This window comes from Anomalospiza imberbis, chromosome 8 (genome assembly GCF_031753505.1).
Source record: "Anomalospiza imberbis isolate Cuckoo-Finch-1a 21T00152 chromosome 8, ASM3175350v1, whole genome shotgun sequence".
Classification (NCBI taxonomy): Eukaryota; Metazoa; Chordata; class Aves; order Passeriformes; family Viduidae; genus Anomalospiza; species Anomalospiza imberbis.
Window position 1 is genome coordinate 2,049,281 of NC_089688.1, and position 15,697 is coordinate 2,064,977.

The 15,697-nt window shown below is 56.4% G+C and overlaps 1 protein-coding gene across 3 annotated transcripts in view; it reads right to left on the minus strand.

Moving 5' to 3' along the window:
* The window catches only part of CDH23 (cadherin related 23), a 187,515-nt gene that overhangs the window by 3,659 nt on the left and 168,159 nt on the right, over positions 1–15,697 (minus strand). For 2 of the 3 annotated variants that reach the window (XM_068196945.1, XM_068196944.1), the window contains 26 exons: positions 14,018–14,239; positions 13,816–13,935; positions 11,781–11,961; positions 10,797–10,930; positions 10,357–10,566; positions 10,101–10,208; positions 9,555–9,657; positions 8,596–8,721; positions 8,308–8,511; positions 7,628–8,086; positions 6,695–6,811; positions 5,899–6,123; positions 5,646–5,815; positions 5,239–5,376; positions 4,964–5,083; positions 4,367–4,544; positions 3,528–3,739; positions 2,756–2,950; positions 2,342–2,452; positions 2,028–2,157; positions 1,609–1,872; positions 1,321–1,482; positions 948–1,204; positions 592–689; positions 386–506; positions 145–224 (listed from right to left, as the gene is read on the minus strand). In XM_068196945.1, coding sequence (XP_068053046.1) covers positions 145–224; positions 386–506; positions 592–689; positions 948–1,204; positions 1,321–1,482; positions 1,609–1,872; positions 2,028–2,157; positions 2,342–2,452; positions 2,756–2,950; positions 3,528–3,739; positions 4,367–4,544; positions 4,964–5,083; positions 5,239–5,376; positions 5,646–5,815; positions 5,899–6,123; positions 6,695–6,811; positions 7,628–8,086; positions 8,308–8,511; positions 8,596–8,721; positions 9,555–9,657; positions 10,101–10,208; positions 10,357–10,566; positions 10,797–10,930; positions 11,781–11,961; positions 13,816–13,935; positions 14,018–14,239 — 4,445 coding nt within the window. The remainder of the gene's footprint in view (positions 1–144; positions 225–385; positions 507–591; positions 690–947; positions 1,205–1,320; positions 1,483–1,608; positions 1,873–2,027; positions 2,158–2,341; positions 2,453–2,755; positions 2,951–3,527; positions 3,740–4,366; positions 4,545–4,963; positions 5,084–5,238; positions 5,377–5,645; positions 5,816–5,898; positions 6,124–6,694; positions 6,812–7,627; positions 8,087–8,307; positions 8,512–8,595; positions 8,722–9,554; positions 9,658–10,100; positions 10,209–10,356; positions 10,567–10,796; positions 10,931–11,780; positions 11,962–13,815; positions 13,936–14,017; positions 14,240–15,697) is intronic. The other variant, XM_068196943.1, reaches the window with a different exon arrangement.

Consider the following 15,697-nt stretch of genomic DNA (forward strand, 5'->3'; position numbering starts at 1 on the left):
AACCATGCATTTTGGAGGAAGAGGCTTTGGAAAGCTGATGCCCTCCTTTGCTTGCTGGCATTTCCAGGGCCAGGGGAAGCCACGCTGGTCTCCCTGGTCTAAGGGGATATTGCAGGGGCTGGGCAGAGCCCAGGAGTTACTCACACTGTCCTGTAGTACCAGTTCATGAGGATGAAGAGCATGGCAGCCAGGAAGAGCAGGACGGCCAGCACGATGATTGCCATCTAGGAGAGACAGAGGCATGGGGGAAACCTCCAGCACCTGCTGGTGGCCACATGTCCCAAGTTATACGGGTAGACCTACTCTCCAGGCACTGACCAGTCCCCATGGGAAGGGACACCACCCCCTCTGTGAGCAGCTCCTCCAATCCCAGCTGGACCCTTACCTGCAGAGCCGAGAGGTCATCCGGTGCCCGGGCAGTAATGGCAGGCTGCACATCCAGCACGTTGTAGTTCCTGAAGAGATTCCTCAGCTGCTCCTTGTTCTCGTCTATCATCTGAATAACCCTGGGAAGAGAAGGGTTGCTTGGGCACCTTGACATTAACCAGGGTTCCCAGGGAGCCAGGCTGGGGGTGGGGGCAGGGAATGTACCGCTCCACGTCCAGGATGCGGTTGGTCTCCCTGTTCACCACGTGGATCAGCAGCTCCGTCTGGGCAAAGTTCACCCGGCCTTTCTTGTCAACGTGGAACTGGGGAGAGACAGCAAGGTCTGCAGGGTGGGAGAGGAGCCTCCTCCTGAGCATGCCTCGAGGTGTGCTTGCGTGGCAGGAGACCCTCAAGCATCAGTGTGGACTCCTTCAGTACACCTCAACCTGCGGTGTATCCATCACCTTCAGAGCCCAGGGGTGTCTGTGGTCATCCAGGCAGGACTCCCTCGAAGGAGACCTCCCAAACAGCATGTGGAAGGCCATCTACCCCTCAAAGCAACCTCCAAGGGAGATGGTTACCTGCACATCATCCGTGTTGACGATGGCGCCTGTGATGTTGGAGAGCAGGCTGATGAACTCCTCCTCGAACTGCCTGACCTTGTCAGGGATCTCATTGATGATGATTTTGACCCGCTGGTCATCCCGCAGGATGTAAATCCCCACAATGGCCGTGTCATTGTGGCCCACCAGGTCAGAGGCCATAATGTCAACCACAAAGTAGCCGGGGTTATAGGCTGTGAAGAGGTCAAAGGTTCGCAGGATGCCATCAAGGGTTCCTATGGAATGGAAGGTGACAAGCCCGGGATCAGTGACCCCAGCCATGGGGACATCTTCGGCCACAGGGATGCCTCTGCCCGAGGCCCCATGCTCCTGCACCAGGCTGAGCACCCACCGATGCTGAAGATGTTGGCCACCTCCTCGGAGTCATTGGAGTGCTGCTTGATGTAGCGGATGCCCAGGATGTTGTACAGGACCAGGCTGTTATTGCCCACATCGGCGTCCACTGCGAGCACTCTGATCAGCTCCGACCCCACCTTGGCATCGGTGGCAACCCCTTTGAGGGAAAGAGATGGGAAAGGGACCTGGGGCCAGGCTGGCTCCCGCTGCCCCATCATCCTGCTGGATTTTCCGGGAAGTATCTCTGGCTCCTGGTGCCCCCCCAGCCCCTGACACCTCTTACCCGCCGTGTACTCCGACTTGGTGAACTGGGGGGACTGGTCATTGATGTCGTCCAGGAAGATCCGCACCTCCTGCAGGGTCAGGTCCTCGCTGAGGTCCCAGAACTGGGCTCTTGCTGCCCGCTGGCCCCGGGGAGGAGCCCAGTTCCTCTGGCTGGATGCTTTGACGATGATGGAGTGGTATGGCTCCTTCTCCCGGTCCAGGTCTCGCAAGACCTTCAGCTTCCCTTCTCGGCTCAGCTGGAAGTTGCTCTCCTGGTTCCCAGCTGAGTGCAGAAAGGCATCCCCAGTTAGTCCTCTTTGGGCTTGGCACTTCCAAAATGCCACCTTGCCCGTTAAGCAGGGCAGAGAGGCAGCAAGAGGGCAGAAATCCTGGGTGAGAGGTGTGTGGGGGACACAGAGCTGCCATCTCCACACCCACCTGCTATGAAGTAGTAGACGATGGCGTTGGAGCCCTCATCTGCATCCACCGCCCCGGTGACGTTCCCCACCACGGTGCCTGGCCGTGAGTGCTCGGGGACAGAGAGTGCCTGGTACTGGGGATTATCCTTCTGCCAGAGACCCCAGGGAAAGGAATGTTATGACCATTGGGGGTTGCTTTAAACAAAAGTGGACAAATTCCCCGGTGCTCTCCACCTTGGTGACGCCCAGGTGTGCACACTCCATCACACGTGCTCGCTGGCATCCCCATCCCTGCATCCCCAGCATCCCACCCCCTTCACCCTGGTGCCTTACAGGTGGCCTGAGGAAGATGGGTTCGTTGTCATCGATGTCATCGAGCGCTACCTGGAGCGGCTGCATGGTCTCGTAGGGCGGCTGGCCCTGGTCGCAGGCCACGATGATCAGCTGGGGAGAGAGGCAAAAGGGCTGTCCTGGGCAAAACCACACGGGCTGGGAGACATCACTGAGTCAGGGACAGAGAGGACAGCTGGATGCTGGAGAATTTTGGGGGGATTTAACAGGAAATTGGGTTCTGGCCCACCAGGATGCAACCTCCCTAAGACACTTGATAACCACCCAGTTCCTGCTAAGGTGTGATATCTCCACAACTGTGTCAGCTGACGGCATGCCCACCACACCACTTGCATCCCACCAGTCCCATGCCGGACCCACAGCCCCAAAGCCCGCCCTGGCCCCTGGCTGGCTCACGTTGTACACTGCCTGCTTCTCCCGGTCCAGCCGCATGGCCGTCTGGATCAGCCCGCTGACCGAGTCGATGCTGAAATACTCCCAGTCCTTGTTCCCTGCCCCGGTTTTCAGCAGGTTGTAGAGCACCTCTCCGTTGAGACCCTCGTCTTTGTCCGTGGCATAGACCTCATAGACGTTGGATCGCAGGGGGATTTCCTGCTTGCACACACACAGCCCTTCAGCCTTGGCGCTGCACGAAAACCCCCTGCTCCTCCTGCCCCTCCAGGCCCCCTTGGCCCAAAATCCCTTGGGTCTGGAGGTCAGCAAGCTCCCACTACCCAAAACCCAATAGGGGGCTGGCAACATGGAGCCATGATCCCCTCTGGCCTGGTGGGTAGGGACTGGCTGAGATAGTGTCTGGGTGGCTGGGGACTGCCTGAGAATTGCACTGGGGACTGGCTGAGTCAAGCCTGCTTCCTAGAAAGGAGAAGCATCTCGAGTGTCAGCATTTCCCATGTTTATAAACGTGGTCTGCATGCACTGACTGTTTACTAATTCTGAGTGCTGCTGGGGTTTCTGTTCCCCAAATCTGCCCCATCACCCTGCTCGCATGTATGGAGAGAGGCTGTTTTGGAATGTCCACCCCCATGACCCAAACCTCCTTGCCACATGCTAAATCAAGGTCTTGTTGCATCCCCAGGGGAGATGGAGTTTGGATTTTGCTGTTATAGGCAGGAGTGCTCCTGAACACACTCTCAACATGCCACGACCCTGCTCCTCCCAAGGGATTTACCTCCTTGATGTGCAGGATGGTGCCGTTGGGCGGGCGGACGAAGACGGGGCGGTTGTCATTGATGTCGATGACCTCGATGTGGAGCATGGTGGTCCCCCAGAGAGGGGGATGCCCCTTGTCCGTGGCCACCACAGTCAGGTTGAACCTCTCATAGGACTGCAGGCGCCGCCGGGATGTGACAAGCCCAGAGTCTTTATTGATCTTGAAAGCCTCTGGGGACAGAGAAAAACCCCACATCTCTGGCTCAGGACACTTTGCACCAGATAAATTATAACTAGAAATGAGTATAACCAGCTGAAGTGGTTATACCCCACAGCAGGCCAGGGGTGTGGGTGGTCTCAGGGCTTTCAGAGCATGCCAGCCCATTGCTACATCCTTGTCTCTGGGACCTACTCCCTGGTCAGCCCTGTCTGTGCTTCACTCCTGCCCAGGCTGGAGCAGTGGAGCCTGATTTCTGCAATTTCTCTGTGTGCAGATATACTGGATTTCAGGCACTATCACTGTCCACCCACACCTCTTTGCCCTTCAAAGCCTTCACCTAAAGCAGGCAGTGAGTCTGCGCCAAGACACACTGGGTGTAACAGAAAGTCCTGTTGACGTGGGGAAGACAAGAGCATAAGCCAAGGCTGGGCTGCAGGATGAAGGCAGGCAAAGTTCCTAACATCCCACACCATGAGGAACTGGAAACTGCAGAGAAATGGAGAAAGCTCCACGCTTTCAGTATTGCTCCCAGGAGTCCAAACCAGCCACAGGAGATGGGGTGTAGGTATGGTGCCTATGACTCCTTCCTCCTCATAACCCTCCTCCCTGGGGAAGAGCCCCCTGCTCCCAGCACCTACCCGCTCCAGGACCCTCGATGCTGTAGGTCACCACGCCGTTGTCCCCTTCGTCCAGGTCGGTGGCACTCATGGTGATCACTGACGTCCCCGCCGGCTCATTCTCGTAGACGCTGGTGCTGAACTGGCTCTTGCTGAACTGGGGCCTGACATCGTTGATGTCCAGCACTGTGATCAGCACCTTTGACAAAGCACAGCCAGCTGGGTGATGTGAGGCTGGGGAAGGCTGGGCAGCCCCTGGGGCCGTACCCCTGCTGTGACCTGCAGCTCTGCTGCTGGAGAGAGGTGCTCTTCCTGCTATTTGTTTAACTCCACCAGCTGAATTCCTGCCTCCAACAATGGGAGCCGCAGTGGCTGGGGCACCCATTCATGCCACAGCACTTGCAGACAATAGTGTCACCCTCCCCTGCCCCTCCTGCTGACGTGCTGTCCCTGCGGCACAAAGTGCCCTGCCCCATCCACCCCACAGCTCCTGGCGTCACCCACTCTTCCTTCTGCCTAATTCCCCCCAGTCCAGCCACTGGGGAGGAAAGGTGGAGCTTTAATGCCTTCTTGCTGGTGACCAGCACCCAAGGGGTGGTGGGAGGAGGAGAGCCCTACCTGCACAGAGTTCTCCCGACGGTTACTGGAGACATCCCCAGGGTTGTCCCTGGCCACAGCTGTCAGTGTGTAGTGATCCTTCTTTTCCCGGTCCAGGGCTGACAGGATGTAGATGTCACCCTGCAGCACACAGAGACCTTCAGGTGGACCTCGTCTGGCAGAGCTGGTACTCAAGAAGGGGCAGAAGGTGAGGTGTGGGAGCAAGGCACAAGCTGGGACCATTTCAGCCTCCCCTCCATTCCCCTGCTCTGTTCCAGCCTCGGTTGGCTCCTTACCGTGTTGGGATTTATCCCAAACTTGCCCTCTCCATCTCCCAGGCTGTACTGGATGAGAGCAAACTGCCCGGAATCTGCATCGGTGGCCGTGATGCTCAGGATGACCGTACCCAACGGCACGTCCTCAAAGACAGCTTTCTGCAATGAGGGAGCAGGCAGGACTGGCTCAGCCCGTGCTGTCTCAGCGGGCAGTAACCGAGGGCACAGCTGGCACCCGGGACTGGGCACAGCCAGACTCCCAGCAAGGTGCTGGCACAAAGCACATGCCAGGCTTGACCATCTTCTCCAAATGGCTCAAGCACGGGCAGAAGGAAGAGAAGGCGTCTCTGGACAACCCCCAGCTCTGTGCCTGTCCTCACCAGGCAGGCAGGGCCCAGCCCCACGTGCAGTTTGACAGGGGTGCTCACCTGGTAGGAGGGTTGACTGAAAACAGGGTTGTTGTCATTGATGTCCACGATCTGGAGGTACACGGGGATCTCAGCAGATCTGCGGGGTGAGCCGTTGTCGGAGGCACGGACGGTGAAGTTCAGCCACTGCACCTCCTCATAGTCCACTGTCCTGTTGGCCACAACCTTCCCTAGAGGATGGCAGACCCTGAAATGAGAAACCTGACCCAGGTCACCGACCTGCCCCAGAGTCCCACCTTCCCAGACCACCAACCTGCTGAATGGTCTTCCAGGCAGGCGTAACCTTCCGGAGAGAGGTTCAGCAACTCGTAGGTGATCTGCCCATTGGCACCTTTGTCTGGGTCCACTGCTGAGATGGAGATGAGCGTGGTGCCCTCCGTGGCTCCCTCCAGGATCCGCTCAGTGAAGTAGGTGACGCCGAAGGGGCGGAAGCGGGGTGTGTTGTCATTGACGTCCAAGACGTTGACTGTTAGCTTGGCTGTGGCCATGGTGGAAACCACAGGGGAAGAGAAGAAGAAAAAGTGAGAAAGAGAAGGGAAGGAAAGTTGGGAGGAAAGAGTGTTGTAAAGGCACAAATGTGAAAGTCCAGAGAGCCAGCAGGTGCTGGTTCATCAAGAAAAAATTTAATATGCCCCAAAGCCACTGTGCCCTGAGCACGTTATGGGTGTCCCTATGCTGCAGTGGGACACCTGCTCCTGATCTTTGTGTGTCTTCTCTCACATGAGCCTGAATTTACCCATTGTGGGGTGGCAAGATATGACAGGAAAGGTAATGAAGAGATGAGTGTCTCCCATGGTAAGGTTATGGGCACACAGTCCTTTCCATACCCACTGCAGCCCTGGGATGTCTGGGACATTCTCTAAAGGAGTCCTCAGGGGAGAATGTGAACCTGATGGGAGCTTGTCCAGGACTGGTCCCACAGGAAATGTTGCTGGTCAGGATGGAGAGGAAGGTGGAAAAGCTGCTGATTACCCAGAAGCTGCATTGGTGCCTGGGAAGGGCTGTGCCAGTCCCTGTCCCAAAACTGCCCGGGCAGAGCCCACCCTTACCGTTGGGCACGCTGACCGAGCGGTCGATGACTTCGCTGGCGTTGTCATGGACAGAGATGGTGACCTCGTAGGTGGCCACTAGTTCACGGTTGAGGGGAGTTTTGATCTTCACAGCTCCTGGGAATCCCGAAAAGAAGGATGTCACAGGCTGTGCCTGTGCCCCTGCCTGGGCAGGGAGGTGTGTACCAGCCGACTGCTGCATCCTGCACCACGCTTGCTCTCCTGCCTCTCCAAAGGGTGAATGAGGAGAACACTTGAGAGCTACAGGAAGAGACAACTGCTCTCCCCCTGCTCTCCATGTCCTTCCTACCTGCCTGTTCCACATGGCCTCAGGTGATTCCAGTTGTGCATCTAAAAGGGGTTTGGGAGCAGCTGTTTCTGCTCCCCTACACAACCCCATCCACCTGAGCTCAGCATCTTTAACAACCTTGTCTTGTATCTTTTCCAGCAAGGGCATTTTTCTGTCCTGGATCAGCTTTGTGCCTCCAAAAGAGACGTGAGGAGCTCCTGGCCCTCCTTCCCCAAAGGAGCCCACCACCTGCCCTGGAGTGCCCCCTTACTCCCCCAGGGAGTGTGCTGGGTGCAGTCTGCCAAGGCTGAGCAGCCCCCGGCCCGCAACGGAGGCCATCTCTGCCAGTGGAGATGAGTGAGATGGAGGGAGGCCACGGGTGGCACAGAGACAGAAATGAACATAGACACAGAGACAAACCCGGCAGGCCGAGATCCAGAGAAGAAAGCAAAGTCAAGTCAGTTACACAGGAAAGAGAACACAGGGCAGGGTAAGACAGGGCAGCTGTAGGACAGCGGGGAGGCAGGAGAGGAGCACCACCGCCCTGTACCTTGGACACCTACCTCCAGGCAGAGAAGAAGAAGTAGAAGCAGAAACGAGGAGAGGGGTCCACACTGCCCACTCCGCCCTTCCCGCTCTCCTACCTGTCCTAAAATCCACCGTGAACGCTCCTTGCTGTTCGGGCACCAGCGCGTCCGTGTCATCGCGGGCCACGATCCCCAGCAGGTAGTACTCCAGGCGAGGGTGGAGGTCCCTGTCGATGGCGGTCACCTCGGCCACCACGGTGCCAGGGGGAGCTGACTCGGGGATGCTGACGGTCTGGATGGGGTTGATGAACTCAGGCCGGCAGTCGTTGACGTCGTCGATGACAATGCTGACGGTGGTGGTGCCAGAGAGTGCCGGCGTGCCCTGGTCCACGGCCACCACCGTCAGCCGGTAGGCATCGCGCTCCTCCCGGTCAATGGTGATGTTGGCCACGCGGATCACCCCCGTGGTGGCATCAATCAGGAACCTGTCCTGGCCACCACCCTCAATACGGTAGTCCAGCTGTTGGTTGAGGCCACTGTCAGCATCCGTGGCTGTCACCTGGAGGACGGAGAAGCCTGGAAAGGTGGGACACAGCCCTCTCAAGCGAGGGCTGGAGGACAGCAGTAACAAGTCCTTGGTCCCAAGGCAAATATCATCAAGCAACATGGGCAGCCTCAATCCCCAGATTTGCCCTTTGACCCCATCCTGGCCAACTGTGTCACTGGGAGCTGGATCTTCACAGTCCCAGGGGGACACCCAGGTCACCCCATTTCCCACCCTCACATCCAGTCCTGACCTGGAGGGCTGTTCTCCAAGAGCCGTGCTGTGATGGATGCTGGCTGGAAGACAGGGCGGTTGTCATTGTCATCCAGGATGGTCACTGCCAGGCTGGCAGTGCTGTTCAGCCCCCCCACATCACGAGCCACCAGCGTGAATTCCAGGTGAGGGTCCAGCAAAGCCTCTCGGTCTATCACACCACCGGGCTTCACCGACACCACACCTGGAGAAGAGGAAAAGCCTGGTGGCAGACCACATGGGGACCTGGTGGCCCTGGGCTGGGGACAGACCAGCAGAGCTTCCCCACCTGTCTTGTTGTTGATAACAAAGAGGTCCGGGGATGCCTTCAGGAGCTCGTAGGTCACCACAGCATTGCTGCCCTGGTCAGCATCCAGGGCTAGGATGGGTCCATTGAGCATTGTGACCGGAGTCCCTGGATGAGATGACAGAAGCATTAGGGAGGGTGGCAGTCCCCCGCAGGGCCCCCCAGTCCCACTCCCACCCCGGTGACACATGAGAGACAGCAATGAATGGATGGAGGAGGTGACAGAGCCGGGCCTCATGGGGTATGAGGCACTGGGGGGTGGCTGCTGCAGCCTTGCAGACCAACTTGCGAGGCCCAGGAGAGGTGGTGGGACATCCAGCTAAAAGCAAACAGACAGACACATCCATCAGAGGGTGGCACCAGCACCCTGCCACCGAGGGTGCCACGTGGAGGCACGCAAACCCTTTGCTTGAGATGTTGCTCAGTGGCAGGACAGGATACCTGAGGTCTTGGAGCAGGGAGCAGTTTAAATGGCAGGAAGGTAACACAAAATAAGAACAGTGTTTCTAGCTCTTTGTCTGGGAATGTGTATCTGGAGAGGCTGGACTCTTTTAAAAATCTCTAACCCCTGGAGCAAGGCAGTTCCAGGTGATGGAGAGATGGCAGCTCATCCTTTTCAGGGCATTGGGAAAATGGATGCCTCCACGGCTGCCCCCAGGGCTCCGCTCAGCCCACGGGCACCTGCTGCAGCTGAGCAAATCCCAAATGGTGCCCATTTTTGACCTGTGCCAGGAAGGGTTTCCACAAACCGCATGGACCAAAGCTATGGTCTCCTCAAGGCTCATCAAGGCACAAGCTCCTCAAGCTCAGCAATCCTGTCCCAATGCAGCCCTGCCCTGCTCAACGTCCTGTCTCCTCCACCATGGCCTGGAGACACCTCCCCTCATCCAGCCCTGAAGGGAGTCTCCAGGAGCCACATAAGGGAGTGAAGAGACACCTACCAGGGGGTGAGTTCTCCATCACCTCAGCCTTGTAGGAGCTCTGGGTGAAGAGGGGGCGGTTGTCGTTCTCATCCGCTATGGAAATGACCAGTAGGTCAAAATCCTAAAGGAAAATTGGGACAAGAGGGTGATGACCATAATGTCCTTTCCTTGAACTCACCTTCCCCTTCTCCTGCCTCTGGTCAAAGCTGCATTCCCTGGACTACCCTTGAAGACATGCAGGGACCCTTCTTTTGGGGCAGTCAAAGGATGCTCCACTATCCATTGAGGTTGTCCAACTCTCCAGCCCAACATTGTCCCACCTTCCATGACATCTACTGCTGTTGCATGGAGTAAACAAATTACTTTGGACTCGCCCTAGATCCTACTGGTCCTGTTCTCTGCTGGGAATGGGGCTGTAGCCCCCTCCCTGTGACCCCAGGGGCTTTCTGGGGGTGGGGTTGCTATCAGAAACACCGTGGGTAAAGGCATTGCTTGTTTTTGGCCATTTTTCCCGCCCACCCTCCTGTCTGCCCCGCTGGAGGCCCTGGCAGTGTCCGTAATTACCCGCCTGGCATTGCGAATGTTCTCGGGGTTGTCCTTCACCGTGATGGTCAGCCTGTACTCGGCCACCCGCTCCCTGTCCAGCGGGCGGTTCACGTACACAACGCCACTCTGCCGGGAAAAACAAGGCAGAAAGCACCACGTGGGATGCGAGGAATACTTCCCCATGGGCATTTCCTGCCAGGACAAGGATGCCAGACAGCGCAGCTGGGTTCCCACCCTTCTTATCCCAGCATCCCACCACCTCTCCGGGCCGTACAGTGCTGTTGATGTAGAAGGCATTCTCCGTGTTTCCCGCTGTTATATCGAAGGTCAGGAGGGCGTTGGGGCCCTGGTCTGCGTCCCGGGCGAGGACGCGGGTGACGAAGCTGGAGACGGCGGCGTTCTCGCTCAGGGTGAGGTTCATCGGGAGGTTCAGGAGCACGGGGTCGTTGTCGTTGATGTCCAGCACACGGACACCCACCAGGATCTGCCAGGGAGAGAAGCAGGGCAGGCATGTGGCACAGGTTTCCAGGCCTCCCATCCTTTTCTTGCACTCCCCAGGCAAGAAGTGGGTCTCCCCAACTCAGCCCGGTATGGAAAGGCCTAGGGACAAGGAGAAGGAGGTGGAGGGGAGGAGAATGAAGCCAGAGACCAAAAGGGAAGGAACTGAGCATGGGGGACAGCTTACAGCCCCCCGTGCCAGCCTGGGGGACTCACAGTGGAGCTGAGGGGAGGCACGCCCCGGTCCCGGGCGGCGATGGTGAGGTTATAGAAGGGGATGTTCTCGCGGTCCAGCTCGGCGTCCTTCCGCACCCGCAGCTCTCCTTCCACCGGGGAGATGACAAATTCCCCTGCCGGAGACAGCGGGGCCCTGGCTCTCACCGTGCTTTGGCTCCCCAAGGGAGTGGCTTGTCTGGGAGCTGGGGCACCATGGCAGGTTTGGGGACAAACCCATGCCCTGTTACTGCAGATATAGGAGGATTGACAGCTGGGGATTGTGCTGGATGCACCTCCAGGTAGCAGCAGGAGAAGGGGATGAGGTGAAAGGCCAAATAAGAGGCACCTGTCCCTGTTTTCTGGGCCTTTCTGAAGATGCCAACAGCCCCTCTATGCCCTGGGTTGGCCAGAGCAGGATGGGCTACACAGTACAGACCTCCCACGAGCCAAAGGGCCTCGTCCTGCTTGTTCTAGAAAAGCTTTGCAGTGGGGTCAGCTGGGAGATGGGACTGGGCTCTGCCTTCCAGATCCCCTGGACCGCAGTCACCATTCCCTTCACCGAGGGACATCCAGATGTCCCTATGGTTGGGAATGCCCTCACCTCCTCTGCCATCTGCACCATGGTGCTGGTGGAGCTGTGAGTGCTGGAAAGCAACTTGGTCCCCCAACCGTCTGCAAACCCCACAGGGACTCAGGGACGAGGCTCAGTTTCTCTTTCTGGGCTTTGTTTCTTTGCTTTTTGGACTTCTTTTTGCCTTTTTTGTTTAGCAGATTTCCCCCTTCCCTCCACAAGCCCCAGCCACACCCTGTCCAGGCACGAACAGGTTAAGTTTCCTGTTGCTCAAAACAGGATTTCCTGGTGTCGACAGGCTGAACTGGGAGGGAGGATTGCTTTTCTGAAGCACTTCCTCCCAGTGCTCCTGCAAGGCAGGCTCTTCCACGGGGCAACCAGCAGGAGAGGGGACGCCCCATGTCCCCACTCACCGAGGGGGTCCCCGGCGATGATGCTGTATTCCACCTGTCCACTGGGTCCTGAGTCCCCGTCGTGGGCCAGGAAAGTCCAGACACGAGGGCCGGGCTGCCCCTCGGTGACATCAAAGGGACCCTCGTAGGGCCGTGGGAAGGTGGGACAGTTGTCGTTGATGTCATTGAGGTTCACCAGCACCTGCGGCCACGGTGAGAAGCATGAGGGTTGTGAGAGGAGAGGGATGGAAGGGGAAGGGAAGACCACCCCGCCAGCCATGAGCGTGGGAAGCTGTGGATGGGTGACATGGCAAAATACCTCCTGTATTTCTGGCTTTTCTGGGTTCACTGGACATCCAGCTCACAGCTCAGAGATTCAAACTCGGTTATTCCTGATCATGCCCGTCCTACAGCCACACTACAGGACTGCAGCTGCACACTGCTAAACCTCTGGGCCACACACCACAGTGGGGAACTCACCACAAAAGCCCAGTGTCCTCCACATCCACGTCCAAGCAGGACAGACAAAACCACAGAGATGAGTTTGGAGACACGCGATCTCTGTAGCCAGCTGTGCGCTGGCTCACTCCTTTTCCTAAAACAAATACTTAATTCCTAATGCTGAGCAAACTTTAAAAAACTGACAGGTTTCATTCTTGTTCCAACAAAACCACCACCACCACTGGTGGTACAGGTGGTTATGAGAAAGACACTGGAGATGAGGAGTTTTCTGACCTCCTGGGTTAAAGAACAGTGGAATTCACCAGATGGGCATTTGTTGCTGGTTAAATCTAATCTTTACAGAGAGTACATCCAAGTTTCTGCTACGTTTCCTAGCAGCGGAGAAAACAAACCCTGGCATGCCTTATCAGGGTGATGGACTTCCCATCACTAGGGATCTCAAATAATCTCTAAACCTCCTCCTAAAAGCTGTATTTTCATACACTGTTGGAACAAAATCCTTGAGCAGTGGAGGGAGGGTGCTTCCTATCTTTCCTGGCTTCAGTGCTTGTTGCTGAAGGGGTTTCCAAGTTCATGTCTCTGCTTGAGCCAAGTGCAGGGGAAGATCTGCCCTTGCCTGCAGTACATGGCAGCTACTGCCTTTGCCGCCTGCAGTTAAACCCTGGCTCTGTCCAGGGCCAGGAAGTCATCCCCAGCACTATCAGATGCCCAAATCTGAAGGCCTTCCCTTTGTCCAAGAATGAAGTCCCACTGCCAGGCATGTGTGGACAGATTTTATCCATAGTAATTTCCCACACTGGTATCTCCCCTTCAGTTTTTCTTCTTTTTCCCCTTTCACACACAAGAACTTACCTCCTTTCGGGGAATTACAAAACCTGTGGCTCGATATCGAGGTGAGGTACAATGGTCCACAGCAACCAAGACAGAAGGTTTAACCCATCCCTGCCACCTGCAGACCACCAAATCAATCTGGGTGTGCAGTACAATTTGTCAAATTTTGGTTTTGGTCACAAAAATAATCACTGTACTCGATTCTTGCAAAATATTTGCTTTGGAGCTGCTTGCCTGCCCTCCCCAGTCTTTGAGCGGTGCACTAAGTTCAGGTCACCATGGCCCAGGGAAAACAGAAAGAGCTACAGAGAAAAGCAACATAAAAATGACTAGAAGCTTTAAATAACCTCCTTACAAGGGAAAAGGGAATTTTAAAAGCACCTAAATAGCAAGAAAAGATAAAGATGAAGCTGAAATTAATGCTACAATACTTTACTATCTGCAGGACTACTTGGTCCCTTCAAGCTGGAAGGACCAAGAGGACATCTCAAAAAAACATAATTCAACTTCAAAGGAGTTCCAGGAATTTCTCCGTCTCTGCAGGACCAAATAACTGGGCTAATTAACCCAGAAGCATCTCTTGTGCATGACCCTGTTTTGAAACACCCTTGAGGGAGCAAGGCGACAGCAACTGGGCAAACTGGCCACAGCTGGGAAAAGCAACTGGTGACCACTGGGAAGGAGATGTGAAACTGCTCACGAAGTGGGAACTCCTTGACCCCAGAGAGGCCACAGTGTTGCAACCCCCCCGTCAGCTCCTTACTGTGGCGGTCGACGTCAGCCGGCGCGAGATAAGGGGGCACTGGTCGGTGGCGGTGACGATCAAGGTGTAGCGCCCGTGGCTGATCTCGTAGTCCAGTTCCTTCACCGTGCGGATCTCCCCCTGCAAGGACAGAGGAGAGCAGCTGGGTGTGAGGGGAGCGGGGCAGGGACACGTCTGGAGAGGGGCCGGCATCAGTACTGACCGTGGCGTTGTCAATGTGGAAGGTACCCAAGATGTTGCCCTCGGTGATGGCATAGGCCACTGTGCCATTGGGTCCCTCATCCTGATCCAGGGCCTGCACGGTGACCAGGGTGGCGTTGAGCGTGGAGGGACCCTCGTCGAGGGTCACCTCGTACAGCTGCTGCCGGAAGGCGGGAGCGTTGTCGTTCTCATCCAGGACGGTGACGTGCACTGTGGTGGTGGCCTGTGGGACACGGGACATCGTGTTAAGCACTGTGGAGGCATTTGCTGGGCAACCTCTGGAGCTGGCTAGGAAAGGCTGGATGTGTCAAGGTCAGTGACCAACAATGGCTCAACACTGCCAAGAGACAAACAGCATGCAGGGCTCCAGATGAAATGAGCCGTGGCTTCAGACGCACTTCCAGGTGATGGCTGGGTACAGAGATAAATGTACTGAGATTAAATCACACCCTTATTCCCAAGAAAAGAGTGTCTCCGTGGGATCCCTTCCCTTTTCACAGTTTACCATTGCTGGCAACACCAAGGAGCAGCCCATGGCACAGGGAAAACCAGACACTGAACCCCACTGTGCCTCCCTGCCTTTGGAAGGGGCGTGTGTGTGTCCTTGCCTTGCCATTGGGGACACCCTGATTGCTCCTAACAAGTGTGGCAATATGGATGGAAAATACCCGGAGACGATGCTGCCACGGCTCAGGGGAGGAACAAAACTGAGCATCTTGGGCAACTGGACCGACCTCCCATGGTCCCACCAACCTCCCTGCTGACCACAATGTCACTGCTGGTCAGGCTCAGCCAGATCGGAGCCTCTTCCAGGGGTCCCTGGCCCTGAAAGGGCACCTGGATGTCCTGGCTGTCTTATAGGGGTGTCACCTCACCTGGGGATGGGCAGGTGACAATGGCACACCACTCTGCCCAAGGGCTCAGCACAGAGCTGGGGGCTTGGAACAATAAACCATTTTCTTGGGGTGTCTGGGCTTCATGCCCACACCTTCCCCCAGCAACAAATTTCTCCCAGCCAGCCAAGGGTTACATTTTTGGCAGGAGCATCACAGCCGTGTTTGCTGTAAAAACCACAATGCCACACGGTAATTAGGTACTTTTCTATTTCCCTGAACAACTCCGGATTCAGAGCAGGCAAGCAGCAAAGTTTCCTGCAGTTTGCGAAACTCCATGTTATCTGGACTCCACTTTCCAGGGAAGGCTGACTGGAAATGAGACAGCTCTCAGCTGCAGCCAGAAATTTTGTTGATGCCTTTGGAATTTGAAGAGAAGCTCCAGGAGGAATTATGTGTCAGACCACAGGGCTGTTTTGCTATTTCAGGGCAAAGTGTAAATGGGCTGTAGGGGGGGCGGGGAGGGGGATGCTTTGCTCCCATTTTTTTTGGGAAAGCTCCGTTCTCTTTTCCAAGTCAGCACTGCTCTGAGTAACCCTTCCCTGTACCTGCTGCCCATTCATCCCAGGAGAAATGCTGCCACCCTAATCCTCACAAAAATCCTCACAAACGAGGGGAAAACAGTAATTGTTAGCAAAGTTACAAGCCGGCCCAAGGAATCCGCTCCTGCCGGGAAAGGGATGGAGACCAGCACCCGCAAGTCCCTTGGCACGGCGAGCACCCTCCTTAGCACCCCAAAAATGCACCCAGCTGGCTCTAAGTGAGGCCGTAAGGGAAGAAACCCGGCA